The 21,787-nt window shown below is 40.8% G+C and overlaps 2 protein-coding genes across 14 annotated transcripts in view; one reads left to right on the forward strand and one right to left on the reverse strand.

Annotated features, from left to right (window-relative positions):
• P2ry12 (purinergic receptor P2Y12) overlaps positions 1-17,812 on the reverse strand; it is a 57,677-nt gene extending 39,865 nt beyond the window's left edge. For 5 of the 7 annotated variants that reach the window (XM_031373924.1, XM_031373921.1, XM_031373922.1 and 2 more), the window contains exon 1: positions 7,119-7,366. The gene's annotated coding sequence lies outside the window, so the exon portion shown is untranslated. Of the gene's footprint in view, positions 1-7,118; positions 7,367-9,072; positions 9,142-15,101; positions 15,260-17,681 lie in introns of those variants that run through there. The other 2 variants (XM_031373920.1, XM_031373919.1) reach the window with 2 other exon arrangements.
• Positions 1-21,787, forward strand: part of Med12l (mediator complex subunit 12L) — a 329,972-nt gene that overhangs the window by 276,359 nt on the left and 31,826 nt on the right. For 6 of the 7 annotated variants that reach the window (XM_031373910.1, XM_031373909.1, XM_031373911.1 and 3 more), the window contains 12 exons: positions 111-299; positions 793-867; positions 980-1,170; positions 1,980-2,141; positions 3,669-3,780; positions 5,105-5,194; positions 6,240-6,349; positions 6,554-6,689; positions 7,469-7,630; positions 9,278-9,640; positions 11,479-11,635; positions 15,660-15,889. In XM_031373910.1, the coding sequence (XP_031229770.1) occupies positions 111-299; positions 793-867; positions 980-1,170; positions 1,980-2,141; positions 3,669-3,780; positions 5,105-5,194; positions 6,240-6,349; positions 6,554-6,689; positions 7,469-7,630; positions 9,278-9,640; positions 11,479-11,635; positions 15,660-15,889 (1,977 nt within the window). The remainder of the gene's footprint in view (positions 1-110; positions 300-792; positions 868-979; positions 1,171-1,979; positions 2,142-3,668; positions 3,781-5,104; positions 5,195-6,239; positions 6,350-6,553; positions 6,690-7,468; positions 7,631-9,277; positions 9,641-11,478; positions 11,636-15,659; positions 15,890-21,787) is intronic. The other variant, XM_031373912.1, reaches the window with a different exon arrangement.

Below are 21,787 nucleotides of genomic sequence, written 5' to 3' on the forward strand. Positions count from 1 at the left end.
CATTAGATTGTCTTTACTAGCCTCTTATCATTTTACTCTGAGAAATGAGAATATAATCAATAGTCAGGTAGAATCAGTATGTGCCCATCTAACTGCCAGCTTGCTTTTAGGAATGGGTAGGCGAACATTGCTTAAAAGAACCAGAGCGACTGTGTACAGACAAAGAACTGATACTGGACCCCGTACTTTCAAACATGCAAGCACAGAAATTGTTGCAGCTCATCTGTTACCCTCATGGCATTAAGGAGTGTACAGAGGGGGACAACCTGCAAAGACAGCACATTAAGCGCATCCTTCAGGTAAGCCGTCCATTCCAGAGATGCTGTTCAGGCCATTCATCACAGTGTGATTCCAGAAAGAACTACTTTATTGCTGTTTAATTCTGACTTTTGTTTCCTTCTGTAATTTTCTTTCCAGTGACATTGCCACTGCTGGCTACTCAGTAGATACAGTTAATAGCAAACAGCATATATTGGTATTTCAATCCCAGTGGTGTAGTTACTTGAAACATAATATTTATTATAGCTGAATTTTAAATGTGTTATTTAAGAGATACATCATTTTGGAATGAGACTGGCTAATTGGTAAATGGATTCCAAGAGAAGCCATGCTTCTCTGTTTTCTACTTCCTAGCTGGCTGGGGAATGTGGAACGTATTTTGATGCTAGAGTCTACTGAGACTGGAAGTCCTTAATGCATGTACATTTCCTCTCTGGGTTTGAGTATTACTGTAAGGCTATGTTAACATATGTTCAGTATTCTTAATGTTATAATTCTTTAAAATTTCTCCAGAATCTTGAGCAGTGGACGTTGAGACAGTCCTGGCTAGAGCTTCAGCTCATGATCAAACAGTGCCTGAAGGACCCTGTGAGTATCTATTGAAAGCACACATGTGAATTGAAGAAAAAAGCAGAGTGTCACTGGTGTCTGAGAATCAAGGAGTGCACAGGCAAGTTACCTTTCCTTTTCCTGACACTAGAGCTCTGGTTCTGTGGCCGAGATGAATAACTTACTGGACAATATCGCAAAGGCAACAATAGAAGTGTTCCAGCAGTCTGCAGACCTCAATAATAACGCCTCCAATTCTGGCATGAGCCTCTTCAACCCAAACACTATTGGAAGTGTTGATCCAAGCAGCACAAGACAGAATGGAATAAAGACATTCTTAAGGTATTACTTTATAGTGTTGTTGGGCTACTATTGATATTTCATGTGTTACAGTAATCTTGGTTAGCATAATGCATTTTTTTATTAAGCTTCAGGAAATGCAAAGGAAATAATAACTTACAAGTGATAGTTCCTGTTATTCAGCCAGTAAGGAGGGAAAAGTGGGGTGAGTGATGTCTTGGCATGTTAAATATTTTGTTGTAGATCGAGATACCCCAGTGCCACAGATGGACTTAAGTTTGGTGCATAGTATTACTGTCTTTGGGTCAGTCATTGAATATGAAGCCCTATCTTTGTGTCTTTAATGAGCTTTGTACAAATACAGTAATTTTTATTCATGGTAAAACTTGGTAGGCTTTTGAGATCATAAAGTAGTCACTTTCATTATGAAAGACAGATTGGTTTGCTTATCATCATTTTGGTAAAAAGAGCATAAGTAGTTTTAGAATTTAAAGATCACTCATTTCTTAGCTTGAACACAATACCATTGCATATCTTCACCATGTCTGAATAGTATAGTGTTCATAGAGAGAAGGGTGGTTCGCGGTCAGAAAGGCAGGATCCACGAGTCACTGAAAACAGTTTACCATGCAAAAATGCCTTTCAAGAACAGCACCTTTTATTCCTCAACAGATGTGGGTGTAAAGGGTAAGCAAATGCCTGGTCTTTGGCGAAAGGAGAAAGCGCAGACATGAAATGAGAACTCTAGAAGTCTGTGCCTTACGCACCGGTGGTTTTCTGTGGGCGCCTGCATTGGCTGTGAGAGCAGAGACAGCTGCGTTCTCAGGTGTAACGCCTGTTTCTGATTTTAGTTCCTCTGAACGCAGGGGTGTGTGGCTGGTGGCCCCCCTCATCGCCAGGCTGCCAACGTCTGTGCAGGGAAGAGTGTTGAAAGCCGCTGGGGAAGAGCTGGAGAAGGGACAGCACCTGGGTTCTTCTTCAAAGAAGGAAAGAGATAGGCAGAAGCAGAAAAGGTATGCTGGCTGGTGCCTTTCCTCAAGGCTGGCATCTGAAGGACCTGGAGGGAGCCTAGAAGCCTGCATTGCAGTCACATGGCAGCCAGTGCCACAGGGGTGGGGCTTGTATAGAACAGCAAACTCTCTGTTTAGCAAGGATCTATACAGGGCCCCAGGTCCCATCCCTGCCTGTGGGTCCAAGTCACTGCAAAACTATTGAAGTACACAGGCTTGTTGTTAATTCTGACCTACTAGACCTTGAAATAATTACTGATTTTCTAATTTAGGAACCTTGTTGTAGACTCCTGATTAAAACTAGTCATAACAACTGCCAAACCTATTTCATTTATTTCATGCCCAAGAAAAGGTTTCACATAATTGCTTTTGAAAATAGGTCATCTTATTGAGGATGTATATTCATACTATAAATTCAATGTCCAAGAAATTAAGTCAGAATTCCTTCATTCTATAAACATAAAGATAAGAGTTAATAATATTACCACAACTGACTGTTCTTTATTGACTACCTATTCAGCCTGATTAAGACATTTTGGCCTAGACCTATTCTTTTATTTTTTTTTTGTTTTTTTTTGTTCAAAGATTTATTTATTATTATACATAAGTACATTATACAATGTACATAAGTACATTGTAGCTGTCTTCAGATGCACCAGAAGAGGGCATTAGATCTCATTATAAGTAGTTGTAAGCCACCATGTGGTTGCTGGGACTCTGACTCAGGACCTTCAGAAGAGCAGTCAGTGTTCTTAACCACTGAGCCATCTCTCCAGCCCCTTAGACCTATTCTTTAGGAAAATTTTCTTCTTACTGTGTCAGTCAGTTTGCCCATTGTTCTGTAATGGAAGATATCTTGTTACCATGAAAATTGTAAATGGAATTTCGCCCCCTTTCCAGTGGAGGCCATGGGCCGTGTGAGAGCCTGGCACACCATGTTTCCAGTGGAGGCCATGGGCCGTGTGAGAGCCTGGCACACCATGTTTCCAGCAAGCATCTTGCTTTTTGGAGTCCTCAGACATTGTTGTGTTTCCCCCTAACTTTCCCAAGACTCTGCTGTTGGCCTTTGAGAAATATACAGCAAAGAACCACAGGCCTCCAAAATAGGCAAGGTACACAGAGAGAACCACTTCGTAGAGAAGAGTTTTCTCCGAGCAATTTCTCCAGTATTTTTTGTTTGTTCTTTGTTTTGTTTTTGTCTGCATACATTTATATTCTCTGTCCTATATATTTAAAAAATTCCCTAGTAATATAAAGCAAGTTCATTACCTACACTGTAAGTTTCTGTTGCTTTAGGAGTATCTTCTTCCAGAGCAATAGAGTATTGTCATTCACAAGCTTTACCAGTGGTTTTTAATCTTGCAATACAGGAAGGCGTCACCTTCAAGTGTTCTCTGGGCACTTTACCTCCCTGTCCTTTATCTAGTAGTAATTAAACAAGAACAGTGAGTGAGTCCACTGGAAAGACCAGCTGTTGCAACAGGGGCAAGCCGTTCTTTCTAACTAGATCTGTTCATACTTCCTTTGTAGTATGTCTCTTTTGAGTCAGCAACCTTTCCTCTCCTTGGTCCTGACCTGCCTTAAGGGGCAAGATGAGCAACGGGAAGGCCTCTTAACATCTCTGCAGAATCAAGTTAATCAGGTAAAGTATGCCATATTCAACTAGGCCAGTACCTTTCTGATGGTCTTCATTATCTCCCTTTTATGATTTCATGACAGTGTCATAATATGACAATAGATCAACATCCTGTCACTGAGATCCTAAGAAAACACAATCCATGTCCCATTCTGCCTAGCATCATGGTCACCAGAACTTATATTAATTATGCACTGACATATATGGAAAGACTATAAAAGTAAGTTGTGGCACACTGCTTAGCAGCTGGCTTACTGGTCTCTGTTGTGCCTGCCTAGAAGCACGGAATCAAGGAAAGATGTTAGATTGGTTTCGTGAAACGGATTAGCCAGACACAAAGCCAGATGAACCCTGCCTAGTGGCATTAAATGAGAGCTGATGACATGCACAAAGGCACCAGGCTTCCTCGGTTGTCTTTGTCATCAAACCCACACATTGGACAGGTCTTTTCTCTGTCTAGCTTCCAGAGTGAGCCATTTAAATATACAGCACTCATATCTCTCCCCATACCTAGGCTACAGAATCCAGGGCTGGACTGATAGAGCCACTCCTGATTAGGCATTTGCTGTCTCTTCCAGTGGGTTTATCCTTTCCTTCAAGCCTCACTGGGCTGGGCCCACGTTCTGGTTTAGGTGCCCAAGCACTTCCTTCTTTTGTTGCCTGGAAGGATCCCTGTCAGATGTTAAGCAGACCTGCTCCTGCCCTTTCTGCAGGTCTCAGTTCACCTTGCCTCCCTTTGCCCTTGCCATAGTAGTCATATCTGTTTGGCTTTTTTCCCTGTGTGTGTGTGCGTGCGTGCGTGCGTGCGTGCGTGCGTGCGTGCGTGCGTGCGTGTGTGTGTGTGTGTGTGTGTGTGTGTGTGTGCATGCTGGTGTTGAACTTAGGACCTTATGCATGTTAGATAAGCTCTCTGTCACTGACTGTTATTGTTTGTCCTTTCTTAGCTTATTATTTTGATGTAAAATCTTGCCCAGTGATATTCATCACCTCAGGTTTTCAGATTTGCATATCAAGCTCTTTACCTGCTAAGTATATACGTATATGCATATCTATACACATACACAAACACACACACACACACACACACACATATGTAATCAGGTAAGACCCTGTTCTCCCTGCTACCCAGGAAATTAAAAAAATGACTAGGATTTTGTCTGTCTGGAAGAAGAGGAAGATTAAAAAAACAAATAAAAATTTTAATTTTCTTAATGTTAAAGCTAAGAAGTTTTAGCTGTCACTGTAAAGCTTAATTGTAAACATGTAAAAGTCACCATAGCAAAGAACAAAGGGATTTCTGTTGTTATTCTCTCTTTGTTCCCAACCTTAGATTTTAAGTAACTGGAGGGAAGAAAGGTACCAAGATGATACAAAAGCCCGCCAGATGATGCATGAGGCCTTACAGCTCCGCCTGAATCTGGTAAGGACAGCAGCGGCGAGCATTTCCGTCACACCTCTTTCTGTGTGAAAGTAATACCAGCTTTCAGCTTCTCCTGTGGACAGATTCGGCATGCGGAGTGAAGCCTTCCTCTTTCTGATTGTACCTACTTCCTTTTCTCTTAAACCTTCTGTTTCCTTAGCTGCCGTCCTTCCTGTCTGGGTTGAGTTCTAGACAGTAGTGTTTTCAGCACCTATTTGTGTTTTCCATGCAGGAGGCTCCATCTGTCAGATCTCTCCTTCTCATTGTGCAGTGCTAAGGGGAGGTCCGACAAGCCTTTAATACGAATGTTGTCTTTCACTGTGTTTTATTTTACCACCATAAAAATCTGTCAACTCTAATTTTTCACAGAGAGACATTCTGTCAAATTGATCAGAAAAAGACAAATCTCACAAGAATATTTTACAGAAATCTGAAAGTTCTCAACAGGTTTTGTATTCCCTTAGATTTTTCTCTTGACAAACCCTAAATCTGCCCTGGGCAATTGCTTTTCTGGATTTGGCACTCTGGCCTCTCTGGGCAGTTGCTCACCTGGCCTTCAGTACTCTGACCTCCTCATGGGAGATGGCAGAACTGTTTCCGTGCCTTCTCCTCCTCATTCCTTCCGTGTTAAAGAACATCTCCAGGGCTATTATAGTGTCAGGCTCAGATACAATAATAATCAACTATCACACAATTGCAGGTGATGAGACAGAGTTTTGATGCTATTCAGGTTTAACTGTAGTTATGTCTAAAACTAAGTACCATGAGAGACTGATTGAGAAAAGAAAGCTAATTTTGTGACTGCCCACATTCAAGCATTACTTTTTTTGTTATGTTTTGAATGCCTATGCTCTGTGGAAAGAACCATAAACTATGATAACCACGTAGCTAGAAGAGACAGTTATAGGATAATCCATAGTGTGGTTAGCAAGAACCAGTTCTTAACCTTGGTTTTGTTTTAACAAATCCACATTTGGGCACATTTGGTAATAGAGATAGTGTTTTCTCCTAGAATCCAAATTCTTTATTGTGTTTTGTACGCTAGGTGGGAGGAATGTTTGACACGGTCCAGCGGAGCACGCAGGGGACCACCGACTGGGCTCTCCTCCTTCTCCAGATAATTACTTCAGGAACTGTAGACATGCACACTAACAAGTATGTTGGTCTTTTGCTTTGTATTGTTTTATAGCTTTTTTATTTCTGCATGCATGCATTGGACAAGCAGTACTGACAGTAAATCCTGCCCCTTACTGATTTAGCTGTCATTAAAAATTTAGTACTTCCAGTAGAAATGCTTAGATAATTATGTGTATCCTGGTTTTGTTTTTAAGACTGAAATGGGTTTTTCTTTCCTCTCAGTGAATTATTCACAACGGTTCTTGACATGCTGGGCGTTTTGATCAATGGGACATTGGCCTCTGACCTATCAACTGCTTCCCCCGGGGGATCAGAAGAGAACAAACGTGCATACATGAATTTAGTAAAGAAACTGAAAGTAAGCTTGTGATCAGCCTCTATTCTGGAATCGAGTTGTTTATGGGTTGTTGTCTGATCTCCTGCTCATTAATTTACATGTGTAGCCAATTCAACAGATTGTGATCGTTTGTTATATCTTACCTCGGCTGTCAGTCCCTCAAAATTACAAGTATGATATCTGAACGCTTTTTCTCTGAAGTAGTGTACTCAAATAAAACGTGTTTTACTTTTTAAGGATTTTTAAAATGTATTATCAGATATCTAACCAAAACTCCAGTGTCAGATTTCCGTTAAACCCATGCTTGGATTTATACATGCAAGTGGAAAAAAAAAAAAAAAGAGCTCCGCATTGAATTTGTAAACCCACTACCAGTCCTGGACATGAACGGCACATAGACATTGCAAACACATAATCTGAAGATGTTACAGTAAAAGAGCTGTTGGTTACCTGGCAGTGTGACCCTGGATACAGGAAAGTGTCCGCGCGGCAGCTCCTGTTGTGTGACAGCAAATGACACTGGCGTTTTGTCATTTCAGCACTCTGATTTGTCATGGAGAACAAGACTGCCTTTGTGCGCATCCTGATTTTTCTACTTGAATAGAAGAAATGAAACATTTCATCAGTCCAATTTGCAGCTGTTTCATAGACTGTGCTAAGGGCAAAAGACATATTAGCTCTAAAAAAAGGGAAATGTGTCCCGGGGGAACTTCCTTCTTGTTAGCTTTTGCTTCGTTGTAAAGTCAGAATTTTTGCCTCACTTCTCTCTTACTTTTACATTGTTTTCCTTTTTCTTCTAGAAAGAACTAGGAGACAAGAGGTCAGAAAGCATTGACAAAGTTCGACAGTTGCTGCCTTTGCCAAAACAGACCTGTGATGTCATCACATGTGAACCCATGGGCTCTTTGATTGATACAAAGGGAAACAAAATTGCTGGATTTGACTCTATTGATAAAAAACAGGCAAGAGTAAATGTTCTTTCCCTCATATATAAATATATCTAGTTATAGAAGCCAAGTGACTTTTCTTAATTTTCAATGGTATAATTTTTGTCATCAAAGCACAATAGCTATTGGCATTATAAAAAAAAAAGCCATTAACATTGAAGATCTCCATTTAAAATGCTAATTTGGTCTAAAGGAATTTTCTAGAATTTACCCAAAAGGTTAAATAACAGCTTAGCATAAGATATAAAAGTAAAATAAAATTATTATTTTACGTCAGTGTAGGTAATGTGTGTTGATAAGAATTTTCATTTGCTGAGTAAGTAGTTTAAGTGAAACTTGTATTACAACAATCCATATTCTCTAAGAAGCAATATTAGATGGACATTTGCTTTCTATAAGACACTTTAGAAAGGTCAGCCTGAGTAGCCATTGCCACTACAGCAACAGAGATGGTGGAGGGAATCCCTGCCCTTAGTGGGAAGTAGATGCACTTTCACGAGCGTGGTCCAGAGAGGATTAGGAGGCACCAATGGGGAACGGTTAAAGTCACAAAGGCAGAGGTCAGAACAGGGGTCCTATAATAGTGGACACACCATTCTGATGGACCAAGAGTTATACAAAAAAGTGTAGGACAGGTGGGGAAAGTTTGAGGAAAGGCAAGAAAGAAGGTGACTGATAAGAGGAAAAGCCATGCCACTAGAATTTAGAGTTAGCCCAAATGCCATAGCAGTGTGGCCATGGAAGGGAAAAACCAGAAGTCACAGTCAGGACAACTTGGGCTTCTAGCAGAAGGTATCCAGGATCCATTCAGATGTGAGTTCTACTCAGGAGAACTATTTTATCGTGTGGAGGACAGCGGGGTGGGGGGCATGGGGGGCAAGGGCTGACATTACTGGTAGTGTTAGAAGAAGTCACTCTTAAAGAGGAAGACAAACAAGAACAGGTATGCTCACATGGGGGTGGGAGGGGAGAAGGTACCTTGACTGTTTTTGAGGAGAAATGTCTTTGAACTGGTGTACTTGAGAAGTTACCAAGAAATGTCACCCGTTAGTATTACAAATAAAAGCATTCTATTTCTTTATTTTTTCAGAAACAAAATTGAATTCCTTACCTGGAAGCCAGTAAAGATAACTTGAAATTTAAAGACTTAATTTGTGTTATACCTGTTTCTGTAATTAGGTTCTCTCAAAACATTTTATTCAGAGAAAGCTACGTACATGTACATGAAATATATACTAAATCAAGTTCATATAGCTTGGACTGAAGTGAATATGAGTCCAGTCAGAGGCAGACTCTATATCGACATTTAAATCTTGTATAATACTAAAAATAATGGATTCCTGAGATGGTTATAATTTAGTATTATACTACCAACTTTACAGGATACTTGAGAAACTATATATCCTACAACATACTTGAATGAGAATGTCATTTTACAGTAAAATATTGTAGACTACCTTTAGATGCCTCAAGGGAGTATCAGGTAGGACAGAGATCTGGAGAAATGAACTTCCACAGTTCTGAACCCCAGTTCATATGGTTTAAATGAGTATTCCAGTCTGGTGAGTTCCCTAAGCCCATTCCAACCGCATGCTTGCAAGCTTGCCCTATGAGCTGGGACCAGGCCAGGTTGTGTTGTCACAGAACATTCTTTTCCCACAGGGTCTCCAGGTCTCTACGAAGCAGAAAGTGTCCCCATGGGACCTGTTTGAGGGTCAGAAGAACCCAGCTCCTCTGTCCTGGGCCTGGTTCGGCACTGTCCGTGTGGACCGGAAGGTGATCAAGTATGAGGAGCAGCACCACTTCCTTCTGTACCACACACACACCATGCCCAAGCCCCGAAGCTACTACCTCGAGCCACTGCCCCTGCCCCCTGAGGAGGAAGAGGAAGAACCCACGTCTCCAGTTTCTCAGGAACCAGAAAGGAAATCAGCCGAGCTGTCAGATCAAGGGAAAACAACAGCTGACGAAGAGAAGAAGACAAAGGGAAGGAAGCGTAAGACAAAATCGAGCTCACGCATCGATGTGAGTGGGGGATGTAAGGAGAAGAATGGGTCACGGGCACCTAGCATGGGGTTCACCATGGCCAAACTGTACACCTAGAAACATTGCAAAGAATGCTGTCAGCTTTCTTACACAGAGTTTCCTAACAAGTGTCTGTAGTCATAAATGAATTCTCATGGGTGACCGATATAAAGCTTTTCATCTTCTACTCTTCACTTTTTGGGGTGTGGGGCTGTGGGATTTGTTTCTATATAGCCCTGTCTGCCCTGGAACTGCTTTATAGACCAGGCTGGCCTCAACTCAGAAAGCTGCCTGCTTCTGCCTCCCAAGCTCAGGACTAAAGCCATGAACCACCACACCTGGCTCACTCTATACATTTAATAACTATTTAACTTTAAACTTCAGTAATGAGTAATATGAGTTAGTAAGCCTCATAATTCCCCTGGGTTTGAAACTTTTAAGAGGTATATGAGTCTACTTTCTTAAAGGCTTTTATTAATAAGTATGCCTAAATATATATTATTTTGAGTGATTGGTCCTCAGATTTCATTTTTTTTTGCCATTGTATTTGTCTACCCCTGAGTATTCTTTAACATATTTTCAGATCTTATAAAAAGATAAAATAAACCTAGTGTAAAATCATCTCACACTTTTTCTCTTACTTTTTAAATACCTGATACCTATTAGAGATAATTCAGAAATTATTTTATAGTATATGAGATGCATTATTTAAAAATAGCTTTTTTTTTTATTTGAAATTACTTCCGTTTACTTGAGAAAATTTCAGAACATTTTCTATAGAATGCAAGGATGTTCGTGATTGGCAGAGAGGAATACTTGAAGTTCGTGAGAAGGCACATGAGTTCATGAGCAATTGTTGTTAACATTCCCCTGTGTCCACACTGAATCCTGCTTCTTGGATGATCAGTACTTCGTGGTGATTAGTACTGTTAGAGATGGCTGCTGTCACTTTCAGATGCCATTTGAGTACCAGTGCCTTCTGTCAAACCTGAGACTTCCTGGCCCTTCAAGCCCCATGGCTGAGGGCGGCTTTTCATATCCAAAAGCCTTACACATTCACAACCTTCCTCCTAAAATTACCTCTTCCCATCCTTTTGCAAAATCAAAGGGTACTGGGATTTTCATTGTCCTTCATCCTGTAGGGCCATGCTAGAGAGAAGATGGATAAGGAGGGAGTTGAGACTTTCTGGTGTGATCTTTAGGGTCTGTCTCTTCTATGAGGAGGAGAAGGCATGGACACTTGGGGAATGGCTTTTGTGAGTGCTGCCTTGAGAACTGTGGGTAAGGCACTATCAAGGCCCTCATACAATAGCACTATGGGATTTTTCTCACTCAGTTCTTATCCTAATCCATGGCAAGGCCTTCCAAGATGAGGCCCAGCAGGAGACTCTGCAGCTGTTTTCTTCTTTCAGTTATAGGCATTGTTTAGTGTTAATATTAGATAATTCATTTGTTTATTATTATTATTATTATCATTATCATTATCATCATTATTATTATTATTATTATTATTATTATTATGTCTGTTGTAAGGAACATACTTTTTCTTTTTTGTTGATGGTGGTGGGAAGATGATAACATACAATGAACTTAGGACCTTATACATGTTAGGTGAATATTATTGAACTAAGTACTTTTTAAACCAAAGAAAAAATTAATTTGAATAAGCATTTTTAAGGAAATGGGTCACCATTTATATTCTCTCCCCTTTTATAAAAAAAAAATAGCCTTGATTTCTGGGACAGGATCATCTCCCGTAATTGAATAGGAAGAACTTATATTGATTAACCATGTGTGGCATGTTCAAGTTAACTTGTTTTTTAATATTTCTGTTGAAGGAGTATCAACAGACCAACATATACCGAGTGCCTCCTAATTACTCCCCCATGTCCTCCCAAATGATGCATCATCCTCAGCCCACTCTGTGGGGTTACAACCTGGTGAGCCAGCCTCAGCAGCCTAGCTTTTTCCTTCAGAATCAGTCTCTGAATCCAGGTGGGTATGAGACAGGTAACACTGCGAGACCATTCTGAGCAGCAACTTGACATTCTCCTTGCTTATAACTTTATCCTCTACAGGATGAGAATTTCGATACTCTGGTACTCAGTTCGTATCTTCATAACCCTTGCCCCTAACATTTTGTCTGCTGCAGCTAGACCCCGCAGCTTGCTTCTGTTGTCCCAGCTACTGCTGTAGAGAATGAGACAGGAAAATCACTGAGTGTTGACAACCTAGCAAGAGCATATCTCCTTAAGTAATGTTCAGAAGTAGCTGAAATTATATGCCTGGATTATAGAATTTGTTAGGAGAGTGTGCTGCCTCAAGTCTGAGCTACCAGATAGAAAGTTGATAAGTTTCATGTTTACAAAACGTGCATATGTTTTTATTGGATATAACTCCTACTTGTATTTTAAAAGATCATTCAGTATTATAGCTTCCCTTTCTTACATTGTAAACTTTAAAATTAAATCATGAAGCAGCTCAGAAGTTTGGTTTGACAAGTAGATTTACATACTAACACAGAAAACTACCACATCCTTAGTAGTTATTCCTGATGATAGTATTCTTCCTCTCAAGCTCCAAGTAGATCTTATAGTCCAAATGAATATTTTCCTAGATAGAGATATTTGCTAATTAGAAATTAGTTTAATGGGAAAGTGTTTTTAAAGGATGAAAAAGGTTAATTTTATGCACATGCAGAGATGTGCACATATAACTATGTTCATAACTTTTACCTCTATGGACATACATGTGCTTTTACATTTAATGAAAAAATATGTTTATAGCCTTTGTACTGTGGCTCACACAGTAGGCAGGTTGAGTACATGAGCTGAACATCTCCTAGGTCCTTGTACTTGATGCTTTCTAAGCATACAGGTTCTCCCATCTACAGAGTTTATCACCTGCCTCCAAAGGGTTTGTCCTGATACTACTACCACACTGAGGTCCAACCTAGCCTGCTGCTCTGTTCAAAGTTGTAATATCGGTCCTCCCCCTGGTCTGTGTTTCTCTCCCCTTCTTTCTGTTGTATAGCATCAGTAGCTTGAATGGCTTCCTTGGTCACTTATCTTTACACTCTAGACTGTAAGCTCTATAAAGATAGGTACTCTTGCTCTTGTCTTCTCAATGATTTCCTTACAAGTTAAAACAGTGACCCTGCCTTAAAAATAAACACTGGCTGCCTATGGTGATGCATGCCTATAGGTATTCAGCAGGCTGACACAGGAAGATCACCTGAGTTCAGGGCTTTTGAGGCTGTATAATGTGATACTTGCTGGGTCCTTTTATCCACAAAACACACCTTGGGCCTGGCAGCAGCAGGTAATGACTTAAACAGTTGCTGGGTCCCTGAGAGCAGGTCAGAGGACTTGCCTGTATATTAAGAGGGTTAGGGTGAAGGGTCCCAGGTTTGAAGTCTAACATGGAATACTGGTCAAAGGCTGGGAAGGAAAAAGATTCACATAATGGTGGGAGACATTTGCCAGGAGCATCTTGTTCACTGACACACCCTGAAGAGACAGAGAGCAATCACATTGGTTGGACTGGTTTATATCAGCTATCAGCAAGTCTAGGGCTTACTAGGTCTGCAAGACCGCCTGGGCTGGTGTGATACCACCCATTTTGGAGGAGTTTACTGGTCTCGGTTGATTCCTGGATGGTGTCTGTCTGTTAAGTGGAAATCTTAGACAGATACAAACTATGGATAGAAGGTAAAGTTAAGAAACTTAAAGGGAAAATTCTTTATTTTGTTTATACACTCGAAACTTCCAGGCCTGTGGTCCTGGTAGTCAGGGTAGTGGTCAAAAGAAGTCTGAAGATTCACCCAGGGAAACAAAGAGCCCACCCTCAGGGCTAGGTAGCAGGCAAAATCTTAAGCTGTTGACTGACAGGAGTCCTTACCTAGAGTCCATTTGACCTGAGATGGGTGAATCCCAGTCAGGACTCCCTGAGCGCACATAAAATTATTAAAAGGTTGCAAAAGAGATGAAAGTTTAAAATATGTTAGTATTACCACTGTTTGTAATCTGTACTGAAATCCTCTTTGTAGAAAATGCAGCAGCTAACAAATATCTATAAACAGCTGGAGTATGCCTTTGAGCCATAGTAAAAGCTTGTGTAACTAGAGGGGTGGTTCTGCTTAAAAGCATGAGCACTCAACTCTGTCCAGAGTGAGATAGACAGATAGAAAGATAGATAGATAGATAGATAGATAGATAGATAGATAGATAGATAGATAGATAGATAGATAGGTAGGTAGATAGATAGGAATGATGTATATATATCAGAGGTAGATAGATAGATAGATGGATGGATGGATGGATGGATGGATAGATAGATAGATAGATAGATAGATAGATAGATAGATAATGACAAAAGTTTTTCAGCATAGTAGGAGATAGTTTTTAGTCTCTATTTAGAAAACAAATAAAGAAAATTTAAATTTTGAGCCCATGACTATGATAACAGTAGACAGTGCTGTACCAAGGCTAGATTAATAGTTTATCAGAATTCCTCTGGTTAATATGTTAAACTCTGAACTTTTGAAGTCTTAACATCAGATATCATCTATAAGTCTTGTGTTTCTCATACCTCTTTAAATCACTTTCTCATACCTCTTCAGTCTGCATTTATATATCTTACATCACTTCCTTAGAACTTAAATTTACATACCTCAGATCATTTCCTTAGACATTCACAACTTTCACCCATGTATCTGAAATCACTTCCTAAACCCACACAGCTTGTATTTAAAAAGTAATTTATCAAATTACTTCCCTGGACCCTCACAATTTACATAAACTTTAAACCTTTTTTTTTTCCCCATCCAATCATTTACCATGAGACCCAGGGGTTGACTACTTACTGAGAGTAGTCATTTAAAAGCAAGTTCTTTTAAATAAGGGAAAATAGTAAAAAGTAGATTTTTAGTTAGTAATAGCAGTATGATAGCTGGAGTTTGTTTTTACATTGAAGTTTGTTTTGTGAGTCTCTCTTTTTTACTGTATAGCCTGTAAGGGAGATGAACCTGTCTGTAAGTCTGCTTTCTCAACAGGAGACCTACTAGCTCTGGTAAAGCAAGACCTGATTTTTTTTTTTTTTTTTACATCTGAAACAAATTGACCAGATAGCCAGCTGCAGACTTTGCAGTGGGGCGGGGCGGAACTCACTAAAAAGCAGGCTTACTGCTGCTAAACTGATAAAACTCAGGCTAGCCATCAACACCATCAAAGGTCTGAGAAGGATAAATTTGAGCAGGAATATAATCTAAATGGCCTCTGTATGGGTTAAAATAGCAGATTAGCTGGACCGCCTGGTCTTGTCCATGGTGATCTCTATGACCTTCTTGGGGGCAGAGGTCACCAATCTTTGACTATCGCACTGGACAACATTAAGTCTTCAGCTACCAGACCCAGGATATCTGAGAGATTTTCCAGTGGAGGGTGAGCCTGGGAAAACTGACCTGCCTTGGTGAAGTTGAGTAGAGCAGTCAGCCAGATGTGTCCCCAACTTGGGCAGGGTCCAGGTTGCAAGTAGGGCGTTGAGCAGTTCTTTGCCCAGTAGTCATTGTTACCACAATCCAGTTGCTAACCGTCTTCTTTGGACATGTACGCTTGTTATCTGTGTATATCAATATGAATGATTTAAGAAAATTGGGAATATTAAGTACTAAGTTTAAAGTAATACTCTGTAGACAGTAAGGAAGATCACCTAGTAGAAATGTATGGAATATTTTAGACAGATTTGTAACATTTTGGTGTTTTGGTTGGCTGAAGTACAAGGTTATAGAAGACTTAAGAAAAGTAAAAGAAAGTAGACTGCAGTAAAGTGTTGTTATTCATGCACACCACTGCCTTTTATCTTATGGGCATTAGGCAGCTCTAAGAAGTAGGACAGTGGAACTAGTAGGGCATTCTCTTATTTTCTATCTTACTCATAAAGTAAGAAAGGTGAAATTTCTGTGTCGTCATGAGAGAATGCCTGTTGCTTTTGAAAGCCCTCCTTTCTGTTGCTTTTATAGGCGGCTCCAGATTGGACCCTGCGGGCTCCTTCGTCCCGACCAATACCAAGCAAGCTTTGTCCAACATGCTGCAGAGACGCTCAGGCGCCATGCTGCAGCCACCCTCCCTTCATGCAGTCACGTCTCAGCAGCAGCTGCTACAGATGAAGCTTCTGCAGCAGCAGCAGCAGCAACAGCAGCAGCAGCAGCAGCGGCTTCTCAGGCAGGCCCAGACTCGACCTTTCCAACAGGTTTGTTCAGAACCAGCCTTGGCATCCTCCTTACGTGGTCCCCTCCTCTAGCTAGGAGTGAGTTTGGGGTGTGGTGCATAATCTCACTACATGCATATCTCTGTACATGTGTGGTCAGAGGGATATGTCCTTTATACAGGTTTATGAATATTCTTCCTCTTTGTATTTCATTATTGACCTTGAGAGGAAGCCCAAAGTGCTAAGGACTCTCAATCATTCAGACGTCTGCCTCTTCCTTTGAGGTGACCGTCCCAGCCTCCATCCTATATTATAATTACTTCAGTGTCTATATTCATTTGATAACTTCTTATATACATATCCACACATATATTTCTTTGATTTCAAGCCTCTAATGTCAGGATGTTTTTCTCCTTCATTGTTTTAAGTATTCATTCAATAAGGTCTGTATCAGGCAATTAAACAAGTTATAAACAGTGGTCCATATATGGAATTTGTGTATGTGTGTCAAATGCTGGAGATGGTTGGTACCCAGAGCCTTGTATATGATGGGTACACACTTTACCCTTGAAGGATATGCCTAGTGCATGAGTATTGAGTGTAGTTTGTGCTTGTTTGCTTAGGTTTGTTTTGTTTTGTTGGTGTTTTGAGCCAGTATATAGCTCTGGCTGACCTGGAACTTTCTATGCAAATCAGGCTGGCTTCAGATTCAGAGATCCACCTGCTTCTGAGTACTGCGATTAAGAGAGTGCCTCACTGTGTACCCTGCTTTTGGGTTTAATTTTTTGATTGATTTTTCTGATTTTTCTGTCCTGTAGCTCACTGTTCTTTCTAGACAGTGTTTATATGGAAAACGCAGTGGCCACAATGACCCGTGCTTACCTTAATGTAGACACATGAAACCTGTAGCTCTGTGCGAGCACAGTTGAGGACAAGAGTGTAGTAGGATCGCAGCTGCCTTTTCCAGTTTCTGAACTTTTTCTGTATTTTCCAATCTCACTGTTGTGATAATGGAAGCCAACAGAGTGTTTTCTATGCTGAGCCAGCCATGCGTGCTTTAAATGTATTAGTTCTTCAGATCCCACACAACCCCGTAATGAGTGAGTACCTCTGTGACCGTAAATGTGCCAGTCGGGACGCAGGTGTCCCACTCTAAGCAAAACAAGAAAACCTTACGATAACGGGATTCCAGGGCTTTTAACTCACCCAGCCCTGCCTTTCTGTACTGGCTCCTGTGTAACCGAGCATGTCTCCATTGCCACCTGGCGTCAGGAAAATGAGGTGAAGAGACCCCTTATGCGCTCTTAAAAGTTGTCTTTTTAAAACTGCCCTGGAAACTGACGTGTGTGAGGATATTAAGCAGAAGTTATCATGGGCTTGTTTTTCCCTGACTATCAGCTGCTTAAACTCCTTGTGTATCAGGTAAGATGAGCAGAGCTGCTCAGGATATGTAACTGATGAGAAGTTGAGTAAAATGCTTTAAAAAAAAAAATACCAATTTTGCTTAAATAAGCAGCATGTTTGGAGCCATTAAAGCCCTCACTGAGGTTCTAGCTGTTCTTTCTTGGAGAGTAAGCAGACACACATTTGCTCTTGCTTCAAATTCTTTTTTTTTTTTTAAATAATTTATTTTTTATTTTTTATTTTATGTGCACTGGTGTTTTGACTGCATGTATGTCTGTGTGAGGGTGTCAGATCCCCTGGAACAGGAGCTACAGACAGCTGTGAGCTGCCATTTGAGGTTGGGACTCAAACCCTGCTCTTCTGGAAGAGCAGCCAGTGCTCTTAACCACTGAGCCATCTCACCAGCCCATCTTGCTTCAAATTTGCTTACTCTTTTATCACAGCTCCGAACTTCTCTTTAACTGTAGCTCACTTTCAAACTGTCACTGCTGAGCTTAGCTTTGAGTTGCCACTGAAAGTGGTTCTGAGCTCTGGAGGAAAGGTCAGTGGCATACAGGTAACCATGGCAACTAAGCAGTTTGATGAGACCAAGTAGTCAAAGGCCTTCCTCCCAGCACTCAAACAGACCTCAGTGACTTTTGTCTCCTGCAGAGTTGAGCAGATTAAATGCACCAGAGCTGGTAGACCATCTGTGTTTTCATACTAATTCTTCTAGGCCAGCACTTGGGTTTTATTTTGGTTTCTTCTTCATCTCAATTGTTTTATCCTTCATGGTCCTACATGTCTTCTTTGGAGAGTAAATCAGTTTCATAGCATCAGCCACTCTTCACATTCTTCCCCAGCTAAGAACAGGTTTGAAGTTCCCAGTGCTTGCCTAACATCTAAGCTCTCTTATGTCACTCTTCTTCACACGCTGGCTAATGGAGGAGGATCTGAACTCTGCTGTAGATCAAGCCCAGGCCTTGGTGTAAGAGCGTAAGCAAGTGCTCTGCCACCCAGCTAAATCTCCAGCCCCTCTCAGAAGAAAGAGAAAGGCATAGTTATACAGCCATATGGGCAGGAACCCTTCAGAATAAACAAACAAGATTCACGTGGAGGGATACACATGGTGAGCTCCTCCCCCCTCTCTTCCTAGGCAGTTGTCTTAGTCACCATTCTATTGTCACAGCAGCTCTTATAAAGGAAAGCATGAAACTGGGGCTTGCTTACAGTGTCAGAGGTTTATTACATTATCAGCCTGGCAGGCAGCATGGTGGCCCGAAGGCAGACATGGTGCTGGAGAAGGAGGCGAGAGTTCTACATCTGGCCTTTCAAGCAGTAGGAAGAGAGCCACTGGGTCTGGCTTGGGCTTCTGAAACCCCAAAGCCTTACCCCCAGTGACACACTTTTTCCAACAAAGCTACACCTACTCCAACAATACTTTCTAATCTCTCTCAGGTACCAGCATTCCCTAATGACTAGTTATTCAAATATATGAGCTTGTGGGGGCTACTTGTATTTGAACCACTCACAGCAATAGTTGTTATTGATATATCTGGAAGGTAGCCAAATATGTTGCTGTGGAGGGAAAAGGATATCCTTTTGATAATTATTTGAAATCTAGAGCAGTGGTAGAATTGTGTGAAATGTAAGTCATATTGATAACTTGGTAGAATGTATAATGCTGGATACAATGAGCTTTTCTAAGCACTAATTGTTTTACAACAGAATAACAGAGATGTTGAGTCTGACTCGGAAGGAATGCTTCCTCAGGTTAAATGCCCGTGCACGAAGCTACACAAGAGCTAGTAATACTTTTGGTTTGGATTTGTGTCCTCTAATGAGCTCTTTTCACTTCTTGAAGATAACACTAGGAAGATATAATGTGACTCCTTTATAATCCTCCCAGGCAAGAGATCTATTTCCTAGGTGTAGATATATTGAGATCCTTTTATAGCTGGTCTTGGAATTTTACCAGACACTTCCCAGGCTCCACTGTGGCTGCTCCTGCTGCCATGCTTGCTGCTTTGTCTTACAAGGTTAGGCACTGGGCCTGAGAGTTCCTTTGACCATCTCTTTGCTTACTGAGGACACATCAGAAATCTGGGAAGTGTTGAATAAAGGCATGCATGATAACAGGAGCCATTCTCGGGCATCTAGAGCTTCCCAGTAGCCTTACCCTGAGCAGTGTGATTTCCACCCACACAACACCCTGACTTAGCTACCTGGGTGCTTCTGGAATGACCTCTGCTGTGGCCATTTGGAAACCTAAATGCACAGAAGAGACCTAAGTGTGGAGGTCCGTAAGCACCTCAGGCCTTACAGAGAGTGTCTGCAGCCTCTGTCTATCTGACAAAGAGATGATTTATGCAGAATCCTGCTTTTACCTATGATACAAGAGTAGAATACATCGTGAGTAACTTTCTAGTCTACCTGGAGGTCAGATGGGCGCTTCAGTCAGTCATGCAATTTTCTGTTACTGGCGCTAATCCCAAGATTCAAGAGAAAAGAAGGACCAAGTCCACGATGATCCAAATTAAAGCAAGATGTATATGGCTGCACTTCTGATTGGCCATCCAGTTGTCTCCCCCTCAGTCAGGGTTTTTGAGAAAAGCCCTCCACTGGCCTCTTGAAGTTCTTCTTCTAAGAGGGATAAGGTGGTAGAGGGGTTGGTGGTCATTTACTGTTAAAACGATGCAATGAAAAGGGAGAAACAAAGTGAATAGAGGTTGCAAATAGCCAGAAAAGCAAAACTAGACAGTGAATGGGGCTAAGAGGCAGTTTATATCAGATCAGAAACTTACTCTTGATTACAAATAGAAGCCTTAATTAACCAGGAACTCAACACAAGACAAACAGATTTATCTCTTTGCTAGAGTTTAACACTAAACAAACTGTTTCAGCTGTAAACAGAACTCTTATCCTGTAATGTATATTCTCTTGCTTTGGTCTGGCATCAACTTTTGAGGGATTTGTTCTCTCACACAGACAACCTTTTGTTTCTTTTTGAATGTCTGAAAATGCTGTCTTGGTATCTAACTACTTGATGAGATGCTGATAGTTATAACTGAGTATCCCTTATAACAATAGCCCCTGTTGACATGAGCAAAGATGGTTTGGCAAAGGAACCTCTTTTCTTTTCTTCTTTTTTCTTTTTCTTTTTTTGGTTTGTTCCTCTTATATATATATTTTAATTAGATATTTTCTTTATTTACAATATCTCCTTTCCCAGGCTCCCCTCCAAAAAAAAAAAAAAACCAAAAAACTAAAACTAAAACAATCCCCTGTTCCCTCCCCCTCCCCCGATTTCCATCCCACCCCTTCCTGCTTACTGGCCCTGGTATTCCCCTACACTGGGGCATAGAACAAGGAACCTCTTTTCATTCCTTCCCGTTTCTGACTTATTGAGAAAGTGATTGACCTCTGCTATTGCTCACCTTCTCTCTCTCTCTCTCTCTCTCTCTCTCTCTCTCTCTCTCTCTCTCTCTCTCTCTCTCTCTCTCTCTCCTCTTAGAAGAGATTCAGTATTTGTTACACACTATCACTATGCCTCAATTTCACCTATAACCTGGTGCTAATGCAGGTCTAGTGTGATTGTGAAACTCATGATTTGACACAGACAGCAATCCAGGTGACTATGGCTGGCTCAGAGATGTTAGATACTGTGCTAATCTCACTGTTTTATTAGCACCATGCTCCTACCTTACTTATTTGAGAATCCTAACCCACAGAAATCTCTTTTCCCTAACAGTGAGTGAAAACGTGTCAGCTGTGTTTCTGGTATGATTACCTTAACTATCTCCAATAAGATTGCCATGTTTGCTCTGAGGCAACAGTGGAATGGACTAAATAAGAGCAGTTTTATTTGATTTTCTGATGGTCATTTTACTTTCCTAGAGCAGTACATATTTATTATCTAAATTTTGTCACATAACCTTAGATGGGCTCATTTCAGCTTCCATGATAAGATGTATCACATTTTTTGCATGCCCTATGAGAAATACCATAAAATATAGAATGTAAATTATAATAATGCAGAGTGCTGATCAAATTATTTTCCATTACCTGCTTCTTATATTTAATATTTCTCTTTAGCAGTAAGATCTTTTCCCCCTACCAATATGATGTTAGTCATTTTAGGAAAGGATTTACCAAAGGAATCTTTAGTTTTGACTCAAGAAAATAATTGTATGTGTCAGTATGTGGGGTTATGTTTTCCTGATTTTATTCAGTGTATAAAGCCATTTTTTGCCCTTGTTTGTAATAGTGAGGCCAGACCATTTGTATTATAAATACAAGGATGTTAGACAAAAGATATTTAGCTTAAATTTATTGAGATGAATTTGGCAGAAAGCAGTTTACCATAGGCTACTGGTGTTATGAAATATAATGCAACAAGGTTTAGTGCAAAAGAGGTTCACTGTGGGAGGGAGGGAAGAAGGAAAGGATAGAGGCAGACAAGTGGACATGTAGGTAGACATAGACAGGGAGCAGAGAGAGCCATGAGGGCAGAGAGGACACCCATGCAGAGAACAGAGAAGGCATGCAGAGAGAGAG

Source organism: Mastomys coucha, unplaced genomic scaffold (genome assembly GCF_008632895.1).
Source record: "Mastomys coucha isolate ucsf_1 unplaced genomic scaffold, UCSF_Mcou_1 pScaffold16, whole genome shotgun sequence".
Lineage (NCBI taxonomy): Eukaryota > Metazoa > Chordata > Mammalia > Rodentia > Muridae > Mastomys > Mastomys coucha.